Raw genomic sequence first — 18,691 nt, 5'->3', positions numbered from 1 at the left:
CAAACAGAGGTAGAAGGTGACGTTTGTCTTTTTGAGTCTTGTCTAGCTTACTTTAACATGATGATCTCAAGTTCCATTCATTTTCTTACAAATGTTATTATTGCTTCGTTCTTTACAGTTGTTTATATTTTCTTTATTCATCTTTTGATAGACATTTTAGGCAGTTTCCATTTCTTTAGCTTGTAAATAGTATGTCAGTAACCATGTGCATCCTATGGTATGCTGTCTTACAAGTCCTTTGTGCTTTAAGTGGATCCTGTGGTGATTTTGTCTTTAGCGTTTGACACTGACTTCCATGAAGGCAATATAATAAGGTGTACATGGGGGCTAGAAAAGAGTGCCAGATCCTCTGGGAGTGGAGTCCTGAGCGGTTGTGAGCTTCCTGAGATGGGTGCTGGGAACTACATCTGGGTCCAGTGCTTGTGCTTGACCGCTGAGTGGCTCCTCCAGCCTCCGAATCTGCAGCAGTAGGCTCATTGTATTGTTTTAACCATAACAAGCAAGTAATATGGCATAATATTGGTTGTGTGTGTGCATGTATGCATACATACACAGTTACATGTATATGTGAGTATATTTGGAAGAGGCAATGCCAGAGTGGTTGAGAGTTTGGGTTTTTAGAATTTTTGAAATTACTTTAATTCTAACACTGTCTTTGTTCAAGTAACTTATGTCTCTGAACTACATGTTTTTCATTTTTTAAATTAATTTTTAAATTTAGTATACAAAGTAGTAGTGGGTTTCATCTCAGTATGTGGGGGCACACACACACTCACACACGCACACGTGTATGATTATATGGTGTTCTTATTTTCCACCCATCTACCTTTTGCTATTTTTTCCTTATCAGCTCTTTTTTTTTGATTTTTGAGACAGGGTTTCTCTGTGTAGCCCTGGCTTTCCTGGAACTCACTCTGTAGACCAGGCTGACCTCGAACTCAGAAATCCGCCTGCCTCTGCCTCCCAAGTGCTGGGATTACAGGCATGTGCCACCACTGCCCAGCTCCTTTTCAGTTCTTAGCAGTGCCCTCCCTCCCTTGTTGCCAGACAGTCTCCTGTGTCTCTGAGTCCGTGTACTCCGTAAGCCTTTCACTTGTCCCTGCTCCTGTAAGATCTCCTCCTGTCTCATGGTCCCCGTCTGCGTTAACAACATATACAAACAGAGGTAGAAGGTGACGTTTGTCTTTTTGAGTCTTGTCTAGCTTACTTTAACATGATGATCTCAAGTTCCATTCATTTTCTTACAAATGTTATTATTGCTTCGTTCTTTACAGTTGTTTATATTTTCTTTATTCATCTTTTGATAGACATTTTAGGCAGTTTCCATTTCTTTAGCTTGTAAATAGTATGTCAGTAACCATGTGCATCCTATGGTATGCTGTCTTACAAGTCCTTTGTGCTTTAAGTGGATCCTGTGGTGATTTTGTCTTTAGCGTTTGACACTGACTTCCATGAAGGCAATATCAGCTGCTATCCCCACTGAGAATGAATAAGCACTTTTAACATTTTTTCACATTTCCCTTTCTTTCTGATAATAACTCTGCTGATTGGGGTAAAATGGAATCTCAAGCAGTTTTCATTTGCATTTCCCTAATGGCTGGGAATATTAAGTACTTTTTTGAATATTTATTGACATTTGTAGTTCTGTTTAGAAATTGTGTGTGTGTGTGTGTGTGTCTTTCTGTGTGTGCGCGCGCGTGCGCCCCTGTGCATGGGTGTGAAAACCTGAGGTCAATGCTGAGGGCTTCCTTTGCAATGCTTCACCTTGCTTTATGAGCCAGTCTTGCTTGCTAAATGTAGAGCTCGCCAATTGATTTGACTGCCTGTCCAGTAAGTCCTTAGGATGTACCTGCCTTAGTCTTCCCAGCACTGAGGGCACAGACACAGGAATGTGCCTGGATTTTACATGGCTGCTAACGGTCTGAGCACAGAGCCTCCTGTCTGCACAGTGAGCATGGTCCCTGTCCCCCAGCACTTGTCCTTTCTAAGAACTGTCTATTCAGTCCATTCCATTAGTGTTGGGATAATTCGTTTTTTCAAATAATTTATTTGCATTAATTTTATGTGCATTGGTGGTTTACCGATATGTATATCTGTGACGGTGTCAGATTGCCTGGAATTGGAGTTACAGACAGTTGCGAGCCACCATATGGGAGCTGGGAATTGAACTCAGGACCTCTGAAAGAGCAGCAAGTGCTCTTAACTGCTGAGCCGTCTCTGCAGTGCCAGTTAGGTCTTTTTTCAAGTGTTTCGTTTGTGCAGTTTTTTATATTTTGGATATTAATTTCCTGTCTGACTTGTAGCTCACAAAGATACGTATTTTCCCCTTCTGTAAGCTGCCCCCCTCCATTGTGGAGAAACTGCTTGATTTCTTGTAATCTTGCTTATTCTTAGCATAGTTCTCTTACCATAGGAGTTCTTTTTGCAAAGCCCAAGCCTGTGATATATCTTCAGGACCTAGTTTCCCCTAGCAGTTTGAGAGTTTTAGGCCTTACAGTAGGATGTTTCATCCCCTTGATTTTTGTGCAGAGTAAGAACTATGGATGGTTTTACTCTATTACATGTAGATTCCCAGTTTTCCCAGTACTCTGTTAAGGAAGCTGTCTCTTTTCTAATGATTGTGTTTTGTCAAAGATTAGGTAGGTAGCTGCATGGGTTTATTTCTGGGTCCTCTGTTTCATTCATCACTCTGTGTCTTAGTTACTGGTCTTGTTGCTGTGACCTAAGGACAGATGGATTCATCCCTGCAAAAAAAGCCTGGTGGGAGGAGAGGGGACTACGGCTGACACTGAACCCACAGTCAGCTGGCGATGACCGCTGATGCTCACCTGCCTTCTTTACCTCACCTGGGCTCTGCCCATGGGATGCTCCTCAGTTAAGCTGATTTGGACAATCCCTCACAGGGCCTTGTGCTCTAGGCGATTCTATGTCCTGTCAGGTCGACAAAATCTTACTAATTTGACATCCAGTCTGATTACTTTTAAGCCATAACTTTCCACCCTTTGTCCCCATAGACTCATGACCATTTATAATAAAAAATTCATTCAATCCAAAGCATCTCCATAATTTTTAATCATTACAACATTTGGGACAATTAGAGGAATGATCAGACCAAAGCAAGACTAAAACTCAGCAGAAAAAGTATCAAATCCTGCAGCTCCATATCCAGCTTTGGGACCCATGATGCAGTCACTGGGCCCCAAAGGACTTGGGTAGTGCTCTCTTCATTCTTCCATCCCTGTCACTACAGCATCCATATCCTTATCTTCTGTCAATTGTACTCCGTGTCTGGAGTTGTCATTGGCAGCTGTCCCTTGGTTCTGGTATTTCTAGCATCCTGGGTTCTCCATTGTAAATTAGGTCTTTCTTTTGCAGTTTCCTGCAGTGGCCTCTCAGGACCTCCAGTCCTGCTATGCATTGCTTTGCCTTGGGGCTGTCTGACATCATAGTGAGCCCTCCATGGTCCCCTTAGTCTGCTTCTCATGCCAGCAAAGGCAGTGATGATGATGCCAAGTTTTGTTGCCAGCTTGAGATGTAGTCTGACCCCTCAGACCATGGCTTCAGCTCCTGTGTGCCGACCCTGGAGAAACACTTCAGGCTTTCAGAGAAGAAGGGAACTGCTTCGGTGGCAGTGTTTCCCATCAGGCGCTCCCCTTTCAGATGAATTGACATTTTTTCATGAACCGGAGCCTTCAGTGGCTGGAGCCTTGCCCTCAGGACACCTCTTCTGTTGTGTTAGAACACAGTGCTAGTCACTTGAGCAGTGGCAGCTGCCTTCAAACCTGCCTTGTCGATAGGGTTAACTCGCTGCTACTATTTTCCTTGTGAAAATACACATTCTCTTTCTGCTTAGCTTCTTTCTCCCTCACATAGTCCTAGAGTAGAGCAGTTCAGCAATTGGTGCACCACAGCCAAATGTGCTCCTGCCTTAAGATTTCCTGTGCCAAACAAATGAGTTCTTTACATTTAAATTCAACCCCATTCAAGTCCTCAGGACATAGATGAAGCCAAATTCTTTGCCAGAACATCACAGAAGTGCCGTAACCCAGTTTCCAACAGTCTTCATTCCTTGCGGAAGCCTCATAAACCTCCACTGTTTGCCTTTCTCTCGTTAGCTTGTCTTCCGGGCTCCTACCCAGAATGGCCTGTTAACCTCTGCTTATAGTATTCTAGCCTTTGATAGCCCACCACTGACAGGCTGTCCACAATCTTCCCATAAATCATGGCCATGTTTATTACAGCAGCAGGCCACTGCTCAGTACCAGTGTCTGTCGTTATGTGTCGTTATGTTGCTGTGACAAAAGCAACTTGATGGAGATAGCATTTATTTGGAGTTATAGTTCAAGGGCACAGGCGTTACAGAGGGAGGCCATGACAGGAGTGTGGGAGAGAACAGGTCGTGTTGGCTCATAGATCAAGGTGCAGACAACAGAGGAGGGAAGCATGGCGGCTGGAGTGCGAGGCTGCTGCTGACGTGAGTCTGCAGTCAGGAAGCCGAGAGTGATGGCTGACGATGCTCGCCCACTTTGACCTTTGTATTCACTCCAGAACCACGGTCTATCTCAAGGCATATGGTCCTTCTGCCGTTAATCTGATTTAGATAATCCCGCACAAGCATGCCCAAATGTTTGTCTTCTAGGTCATTCTAGGCCCTATCCAACTGATAGCATTAACCATCACAGTTCGTGTCTCTCCCTTATTAAACTTTGTTTTAATGGGTCTTAAAATTCTATGGTAAAGGTTTGTTGTTGTTGTTGTTGTTATTGTTGTTGTTATTTGTCATGTTGCTTCTATCAAAATTTACTGATTTTAAAAACTAATCATACATTAAAAAAAGGTCCACAAAATAAAATGTTCTCCCTTTTTTGGTGGGAGTTTTTATTATGCCTTGTTATTATTAACCTAGTATTGAGTTTAAATGGCCAATTGAGACAAATAGTTCTGAGACTGTGCGTATAGATGTAACAATAACATTTATTTAGGTTTTTGAGCTCTCTGAGCAGATGCGGTGGCCTTGCCACCTTCAGCAGTCTTCTTGTCTGTGGCCTCGATGAACAGTCTGAGTCATATGAATAGCAAAATGATCCAAAAGGAGCTCTGAGAAGACAAAGGCTGTGTGGAGCTATACTCATAGTGGCCACTTCGCCGAGTAGAACAGTGTAGGGCTGTCTTCAGCTTCCTAGCAGAAAGTGGTGGATCTTTCCTTCCAGCTTAGCAGGTTTGCATGCTGTGTGAGCGATGTGATATCTAGTTCAGGGGCATCGCCAGCTTAGCTTAAGTCACCTGAGCAGTGAAGCCAGAGCTTTGATCGTGGGTCATTTTTACTATTGCCACTTGGACAGACATACTTGACATCAATTGCTCCAAAGTCACCAGGAAGAACGTCAGGTGAATTTCAGTAGACTTTATACTTCAATTGTGACATTGACTAGAGCACGGTTAACCACCAAGCAGGTTTGATAACACCAGCCTCCACTTGGCCCACAGCAACAGTACCAGTACCAACAGTTTTATAGACATCTGGGAGAGGCAGGTGCATACATTGACTGCTCAGTTGGACAAGTTAATGGTAGGATACATTCCAAAGCTACCAGCAGTATGGTTGCATTGGTATTGCTGTCTTCATGACTCACTGCATCCCCCCTCCCCCAAGACAGGGTTTCTCTGTGTAGCCCTGGCTGTCCTGGAACTCACTCTGTAGACCAGGCTGGCCTGGAACTCAGAAATCCACCTGCCTCTGCCTCCCAGAGTGCTGGATTAAAGGCATGTGCCACCACTGCCCGGCTTCACTGCATTCTTGATCCAAGGCATGCTAGCCCTGGATACCGGCATGCTACTCCCAGCATCCTAAGGAGAAATTAACATAGATGCTACTGTGCCAGGTTCATAATGAATTTTCTTTATAAATTGTTTTCTTTATTTTATATGTATAGATGTTTTGGCTACATATACATCAGTGTAACATACATGTGCCTGTTGCCCACAGAGGCCAGAAGAGGGCATCAGATTGCCTGGAACTAGAGTTATGGATGGTCATGGACTGCCATGTGGGAGTTAGGCACTGAACCCGAATTCTCCGCACGAGTGGTAGCTGTAAAAGGAATTATAAAGTCTAACTAGTCTGTATAAAGACACAGAATCCACATGTTCTATTTACAAGCTGTGAGCCTAGACTGGGCAGGTTTGGAGCTCCTCTAATTTACATCCCAACATTTAGCATTTGAATACATAACAGCACCAGACCAACCCCAATAGTAGCTAGTGCTCTTAACCACTGAGTTATCTCTCTAGGCGGCCATAGGGGGTGGGGGGGAGAGATGAACAACAAATTCTAGAAAAGTCTGTGAATCATTAGGGGATGTCTTTAAAACCATACCCCCCTGCTGGGCTTGACAATGCATACTTTTGATGCCAACATTTGGAGGCAGAGGTAGAGGCCGGTGGATCACTATGAGTTTGAGTCTTGCCTGGTCTACATAGTGAGTTCCAGGACAACCAGAGCTACACCATGAGACTCTGTCTTGGGGAAACAAAACAAAACTCTACCAAAACTAAAAACATTAAAAGAAATGGATGAACTTATAGATAACTATGATGTCAAAGTTAAATCAAGAAGATATAAACAGCTCTTCATCTCATACTATGTTCTTTTCTGTGCTCCTGTGATTGAGATAGCATCTTCCTTTTCTGTGTATAGCATCCCTGTAGGAACCATGTAGTGCTGGCTTGGTGGCCATGAACTGCCTTTGTTTGTGTTTGTCTTGAAATACTCATTTATCCACCAAGTAGACTTTAAAAGATAGACTTGCTAAATATAGGAGGCATGGTTGGCAGTTAATTAGTTTCAGGACTTAAAAGATAGCAGATTAGGTTTGGCGAGAAGGCTTAGCAGGTAAAGGTCCTTACGGCCAAACATGATGATCTGAGCTCAGTTCCCCAGACTCATGGAGGAAGGAAAGAGCAGTTCCCTCAGGTTGTCCTCTAGCCTCCACACTGAGTAAATACATGTTTCAAAAGGAAGAAGACATATAGTCCGTGCTCTCGGGCTTTAGGGTTGCTGGCGAAAGATCTGATATTCTGATGTTTCTGCCTTTGTAGGTGAGTTGCTCTTTCTCTCTTACAGAGTTTAATGCTTCTGTGTGTGTGATTTTGGCATTTTGAATATAATATGTTATAGAGAAGTTCTTTTCTGATCATGTCTATTTAGGATTCTAAATGCTTCTTGTGTTTGGTTTTACATTTCTTCAGATTTGGGAAATTTTCTGCTATAGAGTCTCTATGCTTTAGTGTTAATCACAGCTTCTTCTGCCCTCCGAATATGTCGGTTTGGTCTCTTACTCAGACCCGTAGTTCTCAGATGCAGTGGTCCTGCTGGGTTTGCTCTTGTCGTATTTGACTTTCCCTCCGCCCTGATCTTGTGTCCTTGTCTCCTTGTGCTTGGTTAGCCTGCCAGTGAGGCTTTCTGCTGTGCTTTTGATTAGATTCATTGGGGGTTTTCATTTTTAACATTTCTATTTTTGTTTTGTCTTTTTTCTTTATTTCAGTTTCGTAGATGAATTTTATTTTGCCAATATTCTCCTCTTGTTTACCAGCCTTTCACCTTCCTTCTCTAGGTGTGGTTTGAATTCACCTGCTTGTTTGAGTCCTTTTTCTAAATAACATGGATTTACCAAAGTGGAAAATTCGTAGGATTTTTGACCTTCAGTCAGATTTCGTAATTGCTCTCATATAGATTCTATGTCTAATAATTTTGCTGTTATTTTATAGCTTTGATCTTTTTTTTTACTAGTTTTTTTAAACTATTTTTACTATTTAATATTTACTATTTAATAGTAAAGGCATTTCCATTGTGTTTTTATTGTTATAACGAAGAGAAAAGGTAATAGCTTTGAGTATTTATGTTTGTGTCCAGTCATGGCACCAAAGACTCTTATTAATTCCCATAGTTATTGTAGGATCACGACTACTATTAGTTCTGTTCATATAATAGAGACAAGAATCCTTCAGAGTTTTTGGTGTTTACCATATCATCAGTAAGACATTTTTAGTATTTTTCTCTCAACAATAGATATGCTAATTCTCAATTTATTTGCTAGACAGTTATAGAAAAAATGTTGGGGAAGTGACATGGGACTAGAGAAGGTAATACCAGAAGGAGAAAAAGCAAGTATGGCAGCAGGAGCATTAGTTACTCTACATTTTGCATGTTATTGCCTTTATTTTAATTAATCTTACAGTGTGCTGGAGAATTAAGGAGATGGTCATTTTGATAAAGTCATTGCTTTCTACATATTAGCTACTGTAGAGATAAACATTAAAATTCAATGGGTGAATTTTGCTTTATGCAAAGTCCACTAAAAACTTGATTTAGCATAAAAACTTGAGTCTTACTATAAAGTCTTACTATAAAATGTCCAGCAGAGAGTGGTTATTTGTTATGTCTAGGAAACAGTCAGCTCTGCAGTTCCAGTGAAGGCAGTGCCTTTAAAGGAAAATGACCATGGTACCATCAAGATGTTTCATTTTAAACAGGTTAGGTCATGAATAACTCATTAAGTCTTTCAGTATGGAATAAATGAAATTATGCTATATTTAAAAGATAACCAATGAAAAGAAAAAAGTAAAGTTTTCTTATGCAAGGAGCTGGCTGGCTCAGTGAGTAAAGCAATTGCCGTGCAAGCATGAGGAGATCCCAGGATTGAACCCACATCAAGTGGTGAGCATGAGGCTGGAAAGAAGGCTCACACGTTTATACCACTTCCTGCTCTCGCAGAAGACCTGGGTTTGGTCCAGCCCCCACATGATGGCTCACAAGCATCTATAACTCCTGCTCCATAGGATGTACCGTCCTCTTGCCTCAGTGGGCACCAGATAATGCACATGGGGCATATATATACATGCAGGCACCTGCACTTACACATAAAGTTAAGAAATAAGTCTTTTTTTGGTTTGTAGGGTCAAGGGGAGTAATGCCAGGCATGATGGTGCACACTTATAATCTCAGTGTTGGGGCAACAGAAGAATCCCTTTGGACTTGCTAGCCAGCCAGAGTAGCATAATTCTTAAGGACAAAGAATCCTAAAGGAGATTGTCAGCATTGCCAAAGATGGAGACCTGAAATGGTCCTCTGGCATCTATAAAGTTGTTTTAGTTAGAGTTTTCTTGCTGTGAAGTGTAGAGATCTTTATGTATTATGTGGAAGTATCACCTCAATAAAAAGCTTATGGCTAATGAGCTGAGGCAGGACTAGAAGGTGGGACATCCAACAGAGAGAGAATTCTGGGAAATAGTCGGTCAGGGAGATTTGCCCGGACTCTGATAGAGACAGACTCATGAACCTGAGGAAAGGTGACTAACCCTATGGCATGACTTAGACTAGTTTAAACAAGATAATTGAGTTATGAACTAGTGGAAATAAGCTGGAGCTGTTGGCCTAGGCTTATATTCATATATAAAAAGTCTCAGAGTCATTATCTTGGGGAACAAAGAAGCTGGGTGGAAAAACCACAGTAACGGTGAAGGGACACCATGATCAAGGCAACTCTTATAAAGGAAAACATTTCATTGGGGCTGGCTTATAGTTCAGAAGTTTAGTCCATTATCGTCATGGTGGGAAGCATGGTAGGTAGACAACGGTGCTGGAGAAGGAGCTGAGAGTTCTACATCTTGATCCACAGTCAGCAGATTATGCCACCCTGGGTGGAGATTGAGCCTATAAAACCTCAAAGTCTGTCCCCACAGGTGACACCTCCTCTAATAAGGCCACACCTCATAATAGTACCATTCATTCCCTGTGGGCCAAGCATTCAAACGCGTGAGTCTATCGGGGCCATTGCTATCAAACCACCATATCAAGCACCCATGTGTATGTGCACCCGTTTATACATGTGCATCTGTATAATTATGAGTGTACACACACATATGCATACATTAGAATTCATTTTAGGAAGAATATGAAATATAAAGCCATGAGTTAGAAGCTGTCAATTTTAAGTCTTTGTTGATTCACAGCTTTCAGATAATTCATTGAGTGAGTTATATATGTGAAAGCACCTGGAGTATAAAGGATGACACGTGTACAGCGATATCACATATATGGATATTTCTGCTCTTATCTTTTTACTGTTTGGACATTTAGATTAGATAAAATAAAGGAGTGTGATCATCTGAAGAAAAGTTCTACAGAACAAAGCTAATTGATGCCAGCATTTTCTAACCAGAAGTTGTTCTTTATGTAGGATTACTTTTTTCCATTGACATATATTTGCTGTACATAATACTAGATTTCATAAAAACATTTTTATAACACTACATGATGTACTTTGACCATGTCTTCTCATACCCCTTGTAGTTTTGTCAATTTGACACAATCTGAGTTATTTGAGGAGGGTATCTCAATGAGAGATTATCTATCTTCGCTTGGCCTCTAGGTATGGCTGTGAAGATTATCTAAATTAGTGGGAGGTCCACCCACTGTGGGTGACACCAGTGTCTGGACAGAGCATCCTGGATTGTACAGAGCAGAGAAAGTAAGCTGCGCAGTAGCTTCATGCATTAGCTCATTTGTCTCTGCTCTGGACTGCGGGTGTGATTTGACTTCAGGTTCTCAGGATGTGAGCCTGGTATTGAGCCAAGCAGACCCTTTTTCCCTCAAGCTGCTTTTTCAGGCTATCTTACCACAGCAACAGAAAAGGAAAATAAGACACTCTCTGCCCTCCCCTCTGTCATCTCTTCTCCTCCTGTCAGGCCCCATCTGTAGCAAGGTTACATTTTAAATAGAAAGTATCATATTGAATCTGACTTTTAAGTAACTGCTTTCTAATACTGGTAATTGAATTCTATTGCTTGCTATTTTACTAAAGTAACTGACAATTTAACTTCTTGTTTACCTGTTTGATATAGGTAATATTTGTGAAGATTTATGTGTCAGTCATGGTCCAATGAGCTTAAGGGAACTGGAGTTGCAGCCTGATTCTAACCTTATTCTTCCCACAACACACACAACAAAAACCAGTGATGTTAATTTACCAGAAGCAACTGAAGATTTTTCTCAGGTACCAAGACAAGAACATTTATACTTTACTTAAAATAAGAATCATAAGCTCTGTGAGTTGAAGGACAGCCAGGGCTACATAGAGGACCATGTCTCAAAACAAACAAAAATAAAAAAAGACTTGATTTTAATCCTGAAAACATTTTAGGGGGATGGGAGAAGCAGAGACAAAGAGTCTTACTATGTAGTCTTAGGTGCTTTCAAGGTCCCAGTGTAAACCAGGATGGCTGAAAACTCAGAGAAATCCTCCTGCCTCTGCCTGCTAGGATTAAAAGGTTAAAGGTGTGCCTCAACACACTCAGCATCTTCTAGAATGTTCTTAATGGAGGAAGGAGAGAACCAACAACTCCACTTGTCCTTTAACCTACACATGAACACTTGTTAGCACAGTTCCCTGCCCACACAAAATAAATGAAATTTTAAAAAATAAAAATTGTATTTAAAATGTCTGACACCTAGTTAAGTCACTATTATCATTTATAACTCTGCTATAAAAAAAGCCAGCTCAGATTTGTGCCTATTAAGTATTTAATATTTATACTTTTAAATATATATAATATGTTCTGCAAAAGCATAACAATTTTATAATGAGTGAAACCAATAGCCCATGAAACCTTGTATATTAAAAAATTAGGATGCTTGTTCTCAAAGATTTTAATCTAAATAAATGCTCATGGTAATAAATACAGTTTTATATTCATGGTTAGCAATTTATTCCTCATTGTAAATTAATTTATTCAATCAGTATTCTTTGCATGGTAATTTACAACATTCCATGATATCAAGGAAGAATATTAAAAATATATGATAAAAATTGCTTATGGAATACAGTATTATGTAGGGTTTATTATTGCTAATCTGTGTTCAAACAAAGATCAGGAAAAACTAATAAATATGCAAATAATGTCTGCATTAAAGAAAAGATTTTGTAACTAAAAGGCAAGAACTTCCTGTTGCAAAAGCCCTGTTGATGACGAGAATTAATAATTAGTTCTTATCAAAAATAAGAACTTCTACTCCGCAAACACAGTGTTAAGTGAATGAAAGAAGCTGAGCGGGAAACAAGTTATCAGAGCATAGGGAGGACCAGCGCAACTCAAACGCACAGAAGATGTGCACACACTCACCCAGAAGCTCGGGAAAGGTGAGTCAGCAGGATATGGTAGGAGACACCAGGAGATGCAGGGGAGAGCACAGCAAGCGACCTCTGTACTCTCATCAGCAACCACAAGGCTCTGAGGCTGTCTCGCATCTGCTGGCAAGGATGTGGGACAGCTGAGCTCCAGTACATTGCTGGCTGGGGATTTGGAGTGGTGTAGACATGCAGCTGACACATGACTATACATCTTACTTCCTAAGAAAATATAGAACAGATGAGTGTTCATAGGGACTCTGTATTTGTATTAGCCACAACTTAGAAATAACACAATATTCAGCAAATGGTGACCGGACAAAGTATATTATGTTATATATTCTAGAATGCCACTATTCCCAGGGCACTATGAGTATAGGAACTCATATACAATATATCTCTCTTGAGATATACAACAATTTTATTTATTTACTTTTTATTGACTCTTTGTGAGTTTCACATCGTGCACCCCAGTCCCACTTCTCTCCCCACCCACCATCATCCTTGTCTCTCACAATGTCCCACTCCCAAAGTAATAAAAACACACACAAACAAACAAAAACAAAGCATAGAAAACATCTCATCATGGTAGCTATAGTCTGTCACAGCACGCCCCACGTTACATTCCTCTGTCCACACATCCTCACTTGTAAATCTTCACTGCAGTGAGTCATTGGTCTGGCTCAAGACCTCTGCCTTCTGGCACACCATCAGTATTGGATCCTCACCAGTCTCCTCCCAGTTATCCTGGTGCTGCTCTGGGTTGCTCTGAAAGGCCCTGCAGCTTTGGGCCTTTCACGTGTCTCAACCATCCGCAGAGGATATAGATTTGGGGGGCAGGCCAGCTCAGAGCCCTGGATCTGGGCCTGTGTAGTAGCTGAGCTGGTCAGCCTGCTGGCTCTTCCTCATCCACACCACCAAGGCAGGCAAGTTCCACTGCTCCAGCTAAGCCATCCAGTGGTGCCATCAGCAGGAGGCGGGGTCATCGCTCATGCTCTCGTGCCCTGCGGCCAGCTCAGCAGCACCTTTGCCTCCAGAGCCAGCTCCGCAGTGCTGCCTGGTCAGTGCACAGGTCCCACTCTCCAAGTGCTGAAGCCTGTGAGGGGCTGGGCCAGCTCCTCCTGTCTCCCTCTCAGGGCTGCTCGCCTGTGCCTTCGCTATTAGGGCCAGCCCCACTGTGTTGCCGAGATGCACAACCTGCTCTCCCACGGGCTGTAGCTAGGGAGAGGACGGGTCGCTCTCTCCCAGCTCTCCTGACTACTGCAGGTGGTGGGTGGTGGGGGCACGAGAAGGCATCACTCCGGTACCCATGCCACATCATGGCAAATGAGTAGTGTGCCAGCTCTCCCATGCCTTTGGGGCAGGCTCACCTGTGCCCCCTCCACCAGGGCCAGGTCTACTGTGCTGCCCAGGTGAGGGGCAGGGCTTGATTTCCCAAGTGCTGCAACAGGCAAGGAACAAGGGCCATCTCACTGCCTCTCATGACCCCAGGGCCAGTTTTCCAACTACCACAAATGGGGGGCTTCCCCCCTAATTATGTTGAGTAAAAGCTAGTACCTTCTCCCTGCAAAAAAATATACAATGATTTCATTTAGTAAAATTCTAGCCAAAGACAGTCATGATCACTTGTTATCCATGCTCATGAGTCTGAGTCAAAGGATCACATGTTGAGACTTGTAAAATAACAGAAAAAAAAAAGAAAAAAAAAAGAATAGAGAAGCTAGAAAATGCAGCCTATCTGTAACAAAGCATTTCAGTTGTTGGCCTTGAATAGTAGGAAAGATGGTGTGGATGCCTTTGTTGGCCTGCCTGTCACCGGCATCTGTCACTCTGGAATCACAAGTGTCATAAATCCCAGATCTCTGCATTACCTAAGAGGTGTGATGCTCATAGGAGGGGCGGACTTCTTCACACTCTCACACCGTGAACTGCCTGAAGTCCAATCACGAAATAGCTATTTGAAAGCAAATCAAATTCTCGAATGTTTATATAATAGAACCAATTTAACTTTTAACTTAAAAAAATAATATGGCTTCATTTCTTAAATTCTTTAGTACCAACAAAAGCAAGATTCAGACACTAAACAAGTTGAACACAAGCCAATACAAAGACATCTAACCTGTATAAGAAATAAATCTGACAGTTCACTTTCACAACTTCAAGGTAAGCTATTTTTGTATCAGATAGTGAATTTAAACAATCATGTTCATTAAACATTTGAGTATATGTATTAGATCAAATTTGATGTCCTGATAATGAACAAATATATAATGAAAATATTTTTATATGAATCTCATTCTTGTCTCCAGGAGTTATTTGATCTGTTTTCTTTCAATTATATATTTAGGCAAATCTTATATTTTGACAATAAAATTTGTTTGCTCTTTTTATTTAATTAATAAACAATTTCTAATGGGGTTTTAAAACCCTTAGCCACTGTTTTTTCCATTTAAGGTTATTGCCATTAAGATGCTGTGTTATGATCATTAGTGTTATGAGCCGTCAGGAAAATGCAAATTAAAACTACTTCATTTCAATCTGAGTAGTTATCAAAATGAGTGAGCAGCCAGCAAACTCTGGCAAAGCTGTGGGGAAAGAGCAGCCCTTGTCTGCTCTCAGAGTATAAACTGGTACAACTACTGTAGAAGTTAGTATACAGGTTTCTCACAAAACAAAAATAGAGCTTCCTGTATGCCTGAGCCCTCCAAGTCTTGGCCTTATACTCAGAGGACCCTAAGTCAGCCCATCAGAGAGACTGTTCCGCAACCATGTTTGCTGCTCAGTGTTCACCGTAGCCCTGTCCAGATTCTAAGTGGAGGTGGAACTGAGCTTTTGTGGCAAGTGCTGGGCCACCTCTTCAGGTCCGGCTTTCACACTTTAAATCCAAAAGAGAAGTGATCATTCAGAACTCAACAAGCATGTACACACTATGACACCCTGGTTCAGGCTGCGTAAGACCCCCAAAAACCGAGGGTGCCCCAGCACCCCACGCCTCGGAAGGCAACACCCATATCACTCGCGAGAAACGGTCTCGATGCAATAACATGAGGATTTCTTTATTCCAGAATTCTGGGTTCCACAGCCGTACACCGCGCAGGGGTAGAGGACTGTGGACCCCAAATGCTGAATTGCGACAGCTTTTATAAGTTTATAGCAAAGCCTTTAAATCACAAACCAATCATTTCTTAGCATGGAGAGCCCATGAAATGCGAGCCAATCAATTTGTACCACTCCATAGTTTTTAGGCCAATCAGTTTAAATTATTGGAGCCCACGCTCAGTGGACCAATTAGTTTCCTATTTTCTTAGAGTCTATAGCTGCATGAACTCCTGGATAGGGATAATGGTGTAAGCAGTTTACCGAAGCAAGATAAGCTTAGCTCATTTCCAGTTACCTTGTGGGGCCAGGATCACCTATTCAAGGCCTTTTTGCCTAGCTCTGAACAAAGGGCAGGCTCTGGAATGTGAAGTGTTTGGGGCTCCTTCGAAGACGGAAAAACCATATATTGCTAACTCAAAACTCTAATGGCAAAAGGCAAACACAGGAAATCTTCTATAAGAAAAATAAAGAAAAGAAGTACTTTTTTAAAAGATATATGTGTGGAACCGTAATTACTCTTCAATTTAAGATGAAGGGCCATTTGCTCTGTGTTAGCTCAGGAAAACTAATAATGTGTATACATGTATACATATGTGCTATTTGGAGTCATGCTAGCAGAAGGATCTAAGTGGCTGTTACTACCAAAAAGTTTTCTTAAAATCCAGTTGTTGTCAGCTTCTCAGCCCGAATGAACAGGTGGGACATAGACACTTTTTTTTTTCTGTTAATATAATTGCAATAATACCTTATCACATGAGACCCTGGGAACATGTTTAGGTAGCAGTATAGTTCTGTTGGGAGCCTTTCATGACAATGAGAACTTAGGTGGTCCTGGAACTACTGTGTTGTCTATTCTAGTTACTGCATCGCTGTAATCAATCATCAACCGCCAGTTTCCTGAAATGGTTTGGCTTATTTGTGTCTGTAACACTTTACAGGAAGCATCACAAAATTAGTTTCCATGTATTGCTGTGGTGTCACAAAATACATATATTCTGTAAGTGAAATACTTATTTTGGGGGAGAAAGAGAAAGAAAGGAAGGAAGGAAGAAAGGAAGGAAAGAAAGAAGGAAAGAAGGGCAGAAAGAAAGAAAAAAGCCAATACTACACCAAGCTGCAATTAATGAATATAAGAATTTAGAAATCAAAACTTTGCTGGGTGGTGGTGGCACAGGCCTGTAATCCCAGCACTCTGGGAGGCAGAGGCAGGCGGATTTCTGAGTTTGAGGCCAGCCTGGTCTACAGAGTGAGCTCCAGGACAGCCAGGGCTACACAGAGAAACCCTGTCTCGAAAAAACCAAATCCAAAAAACCAAAACTTTGTTTAGTCTGAGGACAAACAATTCTTTCAACTATATCCACATGGCTTGTATCAACTGAGGGCGACTGTTACTGTCTTGAGTGAATTCTCTGGGGCAGGGGCCTGACTTTGTTGAATGAGCCAATTGTTTCCCTTTGTGCTGCCCATCTCATAGTTCCATCTGGTTTGTATCAGACTGTTTTCACACCAGCAGCGGTGCTTCTCTGTACACTGTACTCCAGAGCTGTGCTAGCAAAGCACGCCGCTGTGACTGCCCTGCTGCCAGGGCCTCACAGCTGCACCTCACAGCTTGGAGCTGTTATCAGAGGAGTGGTGACGTAGGAGGGGAAGGCTCTTATTCCTGCTGATGTCTTATGCCGTGAGCAGAAGCCACCCTCCTTCCCCATGCCTGAAACTTACCACAGTGGCACATCTTTCCTGCTCCTCTTTAGGGGATGGAATGTTGTTGTTCTTATTTTCTAGTGGCTTCCTCTGTGTGTGTGTGTGTGTGTGTGTGTGTGTGTGTGTGTGTGCTCATTTTTCATTCAGTGACTCTTCTAAAAGTTACCAGGTCCAACCCTAGGGAGGAGAACTGGTCACTGTCAGTTTTAATTTTTGTTCTCAAATTTAGTTAGGAGCGGCTAGTGTGGGAGAAACCACTTTTAAGATGGCACAGATGATTTTGTGGATTTGTAGTGATAATTGTGAGCCATAATTTTGGAGAAATTCTCATGTTTAGGAAGGAAACATCTCAGAAAACAGATGTTGTATCTATAGACTATCTTAGCTTTAGCTCCAGCTTGCTTTATAAACGTTGTTACTCTCTTTGTATGCAGCCTTTGTGGCTGCCAATTGTCACACGTAAGAACATTGCAGCTGAGACTTTGCCCTGCACTCTGTGACCTGGTGTAGGACTGCCAGATGAGATCACAGGAATGAGTGTTGGGTAAGAGTTAGTTGTAGTCCAGTGCTGTTACCGTGACGTGCCCTAGGAAACTGTGAGGAGGATGTACAAAATGTAGAAAGAGCTCAGAAATATTTCCAGATTAGTTAAAGTTAGTTTGTTTTTATTTAGTTTTTGTCTTTTTTCACTTATGGTTTGTTTTTAATTAATGTAGGTAGCTAATTGTCAGTGCTATGGATGGTAAAAACAAAAACTAATCTTTGCCTCTGAAGAGGTTTGTGCATAGCATTAGAGTTTAAAGGAATTCATGTTTGAATTCCACTTGGCAGTAGCAAAATGTTTCATCATCATTAAGAATTGGTTAAAAACTCAGATATACTCCCTTTTAATTGCTGATACTAACCTATTGGTTTTTCCAACTTTAATTTTTTATGCATGAATAACATATATGTATATAGAAAAGTACACATGGACTGTGAGCTTACTCCTGCTCAAAGGACCAGCACCAGCAGAGCACACGTGCACAGCCAGTGTCCAGCTGGGGAGGTCAGTGTGCGGCCCAGGCTCGTGGTCTCTCTCCGGCCTACCCTCCACCCACAAGGACATACCACTGTTCTGACTTTAGGACTTGTTTGTTATGTGCTTTATGTAAATGAAATCATACAGTGTGCATGGCTTTTTTCATAGGCGAAACTATCGTAACTTTTTTTAAGGTTCTTTTCATTTTAAAACCATTGTGGCATGCTTTTATAAAAGATTGTCTGGGGGGAATTTGTTTTAGTAGCTGTCTCACAGGCGCTTGAACCAACAGGAAGTTTACTGTAGATAAAGCTGTCTACTAAAACATGGTCTCTCCATTCTCAACCAGACTGTAGTGGTGGAATGTCCTTCCAGACATTCTTGCCCCTAAAAGGCAGGCAGTCCCTGTCATAACACTGCAGAGCAGTGAGTTCACACATTTAACTGCTTTTAAATGAATTTTAATAATTACATGTACATAACTAAAGTAAATTGTGGTCTGTATTCAGAGTAGATGGGTCCTTTGTCAATTTCCTGACTTAACCAGTAACTTTTTGGCAGTTGGATAGATGCTTTTGTGCTACCAGATGCTGTCTCTGAAAGTACTGCTATTTCAGTAAGATGTGCTTTCTTAGACACAGAGCCAACAACTTAATTTAGAAGAGTGCTTGTTTAAAAACACTAA

At 41.6% G+C, this 18,691-nt stretch overlaps 1 protein-coding gene across 3 annotated transcripts in view; it reads left to right on the top strand.

The window, feature by feature from the left end:
• Positions 1–18,691, top strand: part of Kiaa0586 (KIAA0586 ortholog) — a 95,691-nt gene that overhangs the window by 64,165 nt on the left and 12,835 nt on the right. For 2 of the 3 annotated variants that reach the window (XM_052185691.1, XM_052185690.1), the window contains exons 29-30: positions 10,903–11,054; positions 14,240–14,348. The exons of the other annotated variant lie outside the window; for it this stretch is intronic. In XM_052185691.1, the coding sequence (XP_052041651.1) occupies positions 10,903–11,054; positions 14,240–14,348 (261 nt within the window). The remainder of the gene's footprint in view (positions 1–10,902; positions 11,055–14,239; positions 14,349–18,691) is intronic. 3 annotated transcript variants of the gene reach the window in all.

Source organism: Apodemus sylvaticus, chromosome 6, assembly GCF_947179515.1.
Source record: "Apodemus sylvaticus chromosome 6, mApoSyl1.1, whole genome shotgun sequence".
In the NCBI taxonomy this organism is placed as follows: Eukaryota; Metazoa; Chordata; class Mammalia; order Rodentia; family Muridae; genus Apodemus; species Apodemus sylvaticus.
The sequence above is the reverse complement of the archived record's forward strand: the minus strand, read 5'-3'. Positions and strand labels throughout refer to the sequence as shown.